Below are 7,620 nucleotides of genomic sequence, written 5' to 3'. Positions count from 1 at the left end.
ATATATATATATATATATATATATATATATATATATATATATATGTGTGTGTGTGTGTGTGTGTATGTATATATATATATATATATACTATCCGTATGTATGTATATATATATATATATATATATATATTTATATATCTTATGTATATATATATATATTATATATATATCATATATATATAGAGAGGAGAGAGAGAGAGAATGAGGAGATGAGAGAAGCGAGAGAGAGATAAGAGAGAGAAAATGGTAACTTTTCTTCAGATATAATATTTTTATCTTTGTGACACTTTAAAAATCTATTGATCCAATCTTCAATTCTAAAAATGGTTGCAAAACCATTTTCTCTATAGTACCAGTTCTACCTATGGCATTATGTATGGACTTCCTAAAACGCACAAAGAAGGCCTTCCCATCAGACCTATACTAGCGTCATATGAAACCCCGAATTACAAGTTAGCTAATTTCCTTGTTCCCTTGCTTTCCCCATTGACAGAAAATATAACATCAAAAATTCATTCAACTTCAAAGAAGCCATACTTAGCCAGGACTCAGACCTCTTTATGGTCAGTTATGACATTGAGTCTCTGTTTACCAATGTACCTGTGAATGAGACTATTGAAATTATGAAGAAAATCTTTCCTGAAACTGACTCCCTTTTTTATAATTTTATTAAATCTGATTTTAAGAAACTATTGCAACTGGCAGTGCAGGACACTGCCTTCATTTTTAATAATAATTGTTACACTCAAATCGATGGTATGGCTATGGGTTCTCCATTAGGGCCCATATTTGCAGGCATTTTTATGTGCTCCCTGGAGGAGCATTTTTTAGAGACCTGTCCTTTGAGTTACCATCCGCTATTCTACAAAATGTACGTTGACGATACCTTCGCACTTTTTAAATCCAAGTGCGACTCTGAAAAGTTTCTTCATTTCATTAATAGGGTACACCCAAATATAAAATTTACTATGGAATGCGAAAGTGATAATAAACTACCATTCTTAGATGTTTTAGTCTTACGACAATATGATCATTTTAATACTTCAGTTTACAGGAAGAGAACTTTTACAGGATAAGGTTCAAATTTCTATAGTCACTGTTTGTATGGTTTTAAATTAAATTCTTTATCCACATTACTTCATAATGCCTTCTCATTGACATCTAGTTGGGAATTTTTTCACGAAGAAATCAACTTTTTACGTCAATATTTTACCAACAATTATTTTCCCCACTACACTTTTTCACAGGTATGTTTGTAAACTTCTTATTAACGTTTTTATCCCAAAAGTCTCCTTACCTACTGTGCCTAAGCTTCCATTTTATGCAAATGTACCTTTAATGCATGACAAAAATTTCTACGATGCACTAAGAAAACTCATATTTGATTATATACCAGCTATTAGATTTAATATCATCCCAACAAACCCACTCAGTTTAGGTAGTTTGTTTAAATTCAAGGATAAACTTGACACTTTGATGACCTTATGTGTTGTGTACAAGTTTAATTACCCTAGATGTAATCTGGGGACCTACGTGGGATCCACACAGAGGTTACTGAGGGTCAGAATTGACTGCCGTAAGGGTGTTAGCTATAGAACTGGTAACAAACTTGCTAATCCTGAATTTTCTAATATCAGACAACACGCCAATAAATGCAAGCAGAATATACAATACAAAGATTTTGAAATATTGGGACGGGCACCGAATGGCAAACTACTGACAATTCTGGAGTCCTTGTTTATTAAACAGCTTGTTCCTCAATTGAACACGCAGTCTTCCTTGACAACTCTTTACCTAACGTGAGCTGTTGCCGGTCATTTCTGGTTTGTTCCTTCTGACTTCTGTCCTTCCTTTCTCTCTTGATGGTTGCTTCTGCTAACTAGTTTTTATTTTATTTTTTTCATCTTGTCTTTTATAATGTATTTTGTCTTTTATTTGTAATTTAGCGCTTTTAATGTTAATTTTATTGTTTTATGTCTACAGCATAAAAATGAAACCTTTGTGTTTTGAAATGTTGCAATAAATGTATTTTAAGGACCACCTGAGATGTACTTCCTCCTATATATATATTATAGATTATATAATATATATTATAATATATATATATTAATATAGATATATAATATATTATTAAAAAAATTAATAATCTATAATATATTAATAGAATATATATTATATATATATATATAACTATATCTATATAATCTATATTATCTATCTATATCTATCTAATCTATATATTAATCGATATAATCTATATCTCTATTTCTATTATATCTATATATCTCTATATCTATACTATTCTATATATATAATATCTATATATCTATATATATCTATATCTAATATATCTATATATATATATTATATATATCTATATATATCTATATATATATAAATCTATATCTATATATATATATATATATATATATACTATATATATATATATATAATATATATCTATGTATATATCTATATATATCTATATATGATATATATATATAATATATATATATATATATATATATCTAATAAAAGGAGCCCATAAAAACACCAAAATATAGAGAAAAAAAAAAAAAAGTACTATATTTCAGAGACTGCTGTCTCCCTCTTCAGGGAGACAGCAGTCTCTGAAATATAGTACTTTTTTTTTTTTTTTTTCTCTATATTTTGGTGTTTTTATGGGCTCCTTTTATTAGATGGAATTCTGTTGTTACAGAACTTGTTACCAGTCATATATATATATATATATATATATAAATATATATATATATATTATATATATATATATATATATATATATCATATATATATAATCGTATATATATCTTAAATTATCTATAATATAATATATATATATATCTTTCTCTCTCCTCTCTCTCTCTCTCTCTCTTCTCTCTCTCTCTCTTCTCTATATAAATATTATATATATGATATATATATATATATATATATATATATATATATATATATATATATATATATTATATATATATATATATATATATATATATATATATATAATATATATATATATATATATATATATATATCTATATATTATATATATCATATATATATATATATATATAATATATATATATATATATATATATATATATATATATATAGTATCTATATATATATATTTATATATATATATATCTATATATATATATATATATATATATATAATAATATTATATATATATATATATATATACAGTAGTACCTCGAGATACGAAAGGCTCAACTTACGAAAAATCCAAGTTACGAAAGCCAATGCGAAAAATTTTACTGCTCTACATACGAAAATTTTTCAAGATACGAAAGGTTTCTGAAAGTCCGAGATTCGCCCGATAACAATTTTGAAACTCGAGCCGCGCGCCGCCATCTTAGTGCTAGTAGACTCGCCACCATCCTCCTGCTCTCCCATTGGTTTCAGATGCTAGCCAAGCCATGAGATCCTTCTCTCTGATTGGACAGCATCCCTCCCATCATGCATCTTCTACACGTACGCGCTGGCGTCCCTTAACTCGGCCACTCCGCACCCGAAACTTTACCGTACGCAATCGGCATTCGTTCGCTCCAACGATTTCGTTTAGTAACGTAAATTCGTTAGTGATTTCGTTGCAGTACATATTATCGTGTTGTGCGAAGACTGTATTATTACGTATTTGTGTAACTTTACATAAATTAACGTAGTCATGGGTCCCAAGAAAGTTGAAATTCACGGAAAGAAACGCATGCTGTCTCTGGAGACAAAGATGGAGATCATAAAGAAGTACGAAGCTGGTATGCGATTGAGTGTGATCGCAAAGGAATACGGCCGTAATCCGTCGACAATAGGCACCATCCTTAAACAGAAGGATGCCATCAAAGCAACTACACCATCGAAGGGCATCACTATTTTGTCCAGCAAGAGGAGCCATGTGCACGACGAGATGGAACGGCTGCTCCTCGTCTGGATAAAAGACCAAGAAATCGCTGGCGATACAGTAACAGAGACAGCAATCGCTCACAAGGCCAGTGCTATTTTCCGCGATTTGATTGCGCAGGCGGAAGACGAGGGAGGGGAAGGGACTTCAACGCCAACCCCAGAGTTCAAGGCTTCGCATGGCTGGTTCGAGAAATTTCGTAAACGGACTGGCATCCATTCGGTGGTGCGTCATGGGGAGGCTGCCAGCTCGGACACGAAAGCGGCCGAAGCCTTTAAAAAGACGTTCGACGAGATGATGACCAAGGAAGGCTACAGTTCTCAGCAAGTCTTCAACTGTGATGAGACTGGCCTTTTTTATTTTTTGGAAAAAAATGCCTCGTCGGACATACATCACGGAGGAAGAGAAGAAGCTACCCGGGCATAAGCCTATGAAAGACAGGCTTACGCTCGCACTTTGTTCGAACGCCAGTGGGGATTGCAAGGTGAAGCCCCTACTGGTGTATCACTCTGAGACTCCTCGAGCCTTCAAGGCCCACAAAGTGTTGAAGGAGAAGCTTCCAGTGATGTGGAGGGCTAATGCAAAAGCCTGGGTAACCAGGCTTTTGTTCACGGAGTGGGTAAATCTGTGTTTCGGCCCGACTGTGAAGAGTTTTTTGGAAGAGAAACGCCTCTCCCTGAAATGTCTGCTGGTGTTGGACAATGCCCCTCCCCACCCTCCTGGCCTCGAGGAAGATATCCTAGCGGAGTATTCCTTCGTTAAGATTCTTTTTCTTCCGCCCAACACCACCCCTCTTCTCCAGCCCATGGACCAGCAAGTGATAGCGAACTTTAAGAAGCTGTACACGAAACATCTTTTCAAGAGATGTTTCAACATCACCGATACCACAAACCTCACCTTGCGTCAATTTTGGAAGGAGCATTTCGACATCGTCATTTGCATCCGACTCATTGACCTAGCTTGGAAGGAGGTTTCGAGGCGAACCTTGAATTCCTCGTGGAGGAAACTCTGGCCTGATGCCGTATCCGCCAGAGACTTCGAGGGATTCGACGTGGGCGAAGCTGGTACTGCAGAGTCAGAAACAGTTGATGATCCCGAAACTGTTTTGGAACCAGATCTTGATGAGATCGTTGCACTCGGCAATTCCATGGGGCTGGTCGTCAACGAGGACGACATCAACGACCTTCTCGAGGAGCACCAAGAGGAGCTTACGACGGATGACCTGAAGGAGTTGGAGGCCATGCAACTTAACGTCGTTCAAGAGGAGTTCTCTAGCAGCGGCGAGGAAGAGGAGGAGGAGCCTATGACAACGGCAGAAATTAAGGATATTCTAGGCGCTTTTCATAAAGTGCAATTGTTTATCGAAAAAAGACACCCCGAAAAGGCTCACACAGGTCGTATGCTTGCGCAGTTCGATGACGTTTGCTTGAGTCGTTTCAGGAACATTGTGAAAAGTAGGCAGAAGCAATCTTCCTTGGATCGTTATTTTTTAAAGAGGCCTTCAGCATTAGCAGGAGTAAGCAAAAAGGAAGAAGCAAGTGATAAAAAACAGAAAGTTGAAAGCCAAAAGGAAGAACCAAGTGATGAAAAACAGAACGTTGAAAGCGGTGATGAAGTTGAAATTCTGTAAAAATAAAAAAAAAAAAATAAAAAAAAAAAAACCTACGTAAAAGTAAAAGAATAAAAGTTAAAAATAAAAAAAAAATGTTTACGTAATTTCTAGATTTTTGTAAGTTAAGTGTTACAGTTTTGTTAAGGTGTTTCGTAAATTTTAGTTTTACGGTTTTCCTTAAATTTTTTGTGTTTTCATAAAGTTAAGTGTACGTACGTACGTACGTTATCTGCCGTTTGTCCTCCTCCTCCTCTGCCGCCACTATCGGAGATAGCCTCACTCGAAAGGTAACCTTCCACATTTTACGTTACAGTAATAATATTTCTTGTACACTAATATACACTTTATTTACAGGTTTTCGATTTTTATTCTTAATTTAGGTATTGAATGGTCCAAATTGTTGTAGTATTTCATTGTTTAGGTCAATTTAGCTTTATTATGAAATTTAATGGGGTGTTTTTGGAGGGCTTGGAACGGATTAGCCATTTTACATGTAAAATGTGTTCCAAGATACGAAAAACTCATTATACGAAGGCCACCTCGGAATGGATTAATTTCGTATCTCGAGGTACCACTGTATATAATATATATATATATATATATATATATATATATATATATATATATATATATATATATATATATATATATATATATATATATATATATATATATGTATATATATGTATATATGTATAATTCTATGTATATATGTGTATATATATATATGATATATATATATATATATATATATATATTATATATATATATATATATAATATATATATATATTAACAAGTATACTCCGACTGTATCAGGGAAACCGCAGGCACGCAAATGACCTGAATAGCTGAAAGATCAGGTGACTGTGACGTCAGAGGTCAAGTGAGTTAATGTGAATTGGAAAATGCACGTATATGGGAACAGAGAAGACATTGGCGTGCGTGCGCCCATTAGTAAGTGTATGTGTACATGTCTTTGAGGGCAAAAAGAAATTAGATATAACCCCAGTATGGGACCTTATCAATTCATTAGACAATAATCTGTCAGTGGTGACTAGAAGGTCCATCAGAAAGTAATGTGAAAGAAAGACTTTGAAAAACTTTTAACAGTGACAATGATTTCAGCTTTTTGAAAGGGAAACTGCAGAGAGATTTATAGGACATTTATCCATTTGATTTCTTGGGTCTAATAATTGTGGTTTCTTTTTTTCAGGATGGATTCGGTTGTTGCTACTGAACAATAAATTCTCTAGACTTTTATCCAACATTTATTTGATAGACTCATGAGAGTTATTTGACAGTGAGGATAAATGTGGATAGTTCTATCCAATTATTTAATTTTCATTTCATATTAGCTACTTTGAGGAAATAAACACTAAGTATTTTGTTATCATAGGTAGGAGCTCTCTCATTTAGTTAAATGGAGTCCTTTGACACCCATAACACATATATATCAATTCTATTTATTTATGTATACATACATATATGTATATATATAACACAGTAGTAGTTGTTGTTGTTATTGTTTTTACTGTTGTACAGTTGTTGTTGTTATTGAAATCATTGATTAAGCAAATTTATTCTACTAATAATGGTTTTTTGAAAGAAACCAATGTTCTCTTATTCATATCTATGGGGGGAGGGGCACGTGACCAGGTGGCCCCCGCCCTTAAATCCGCCACTGACTTCCATTACTCTAAAGTAGAAGGAAAATAGCATCAGGTGATTCAGATAGGATAATGTGTAAGTCTAGGTCTTTGGTAATTAAATTGACTAGCACTACATACTAAGTTCCTATCGTTGAAGCTTAGGAAGCAGACCAACTCTTACCTGAGCATCATTTAGTTCCTCCAGAATATTTATATGTTCTTTAAGTGTGTCACAGACACACATAAATTCAGCCTCCCGCTGACCATTGAAAAAACGAGATCGAATGGCCTGAACAACATGGGTTGCTGAAAGTCCTCGAGGAACCTGGAAATAATACACAAAACTTTCTTACAATACTGCACTAGTATCTATATTTCCATACAGCTCTCAAAAGCTTGGTTCCATATCTTAAGTAAAGA

The 7,620-nt window shown here is 33.7% G+C and overlaps 1 protein-coding gene across 1 annotated transcript in view; it reads right to left on the bottom strand.

The window, feature by feature from the left end:
* Positions 1-7,620, bottom strand: part of LOC135206782 (meiosis regulator and mRNA stability factor 1-like) — a 239,685-nt gene that overhangs the window by 212,563 nt on the left and 19,502 nt on the right. Inside the window, exon 4 of the mRNA XM_064238277.1 lies at positions 7,382-7,525. Coding sequence (XP_064094347.1) covers positions 7,382-7,525 — 144 coding nt within the window. The remainder of the gene's footprint in view (positions 1-7,381; positions 7,526-7,620) is intronic.

Source organism: Macrobrachium nipponense, chromosome 31 (genome assembly GCF_015104395.2).
Source record: "Macrobrachium nipponense isolate FS-2020 chromosome 31, ASM1510439v2, whole genome shotgun sequence".
Lineage (NCBI taxonomy): Eukaryota > Metazoa > Arthropoda > Malacostraca > Decapoda > Palaemonidae > Macrobrachium > Macrobrachium nipponense.
Note: the sequence above shows the minus strand (reverse complement) of the source record. Positions and strands in the feature narration are given on the sequence as shown.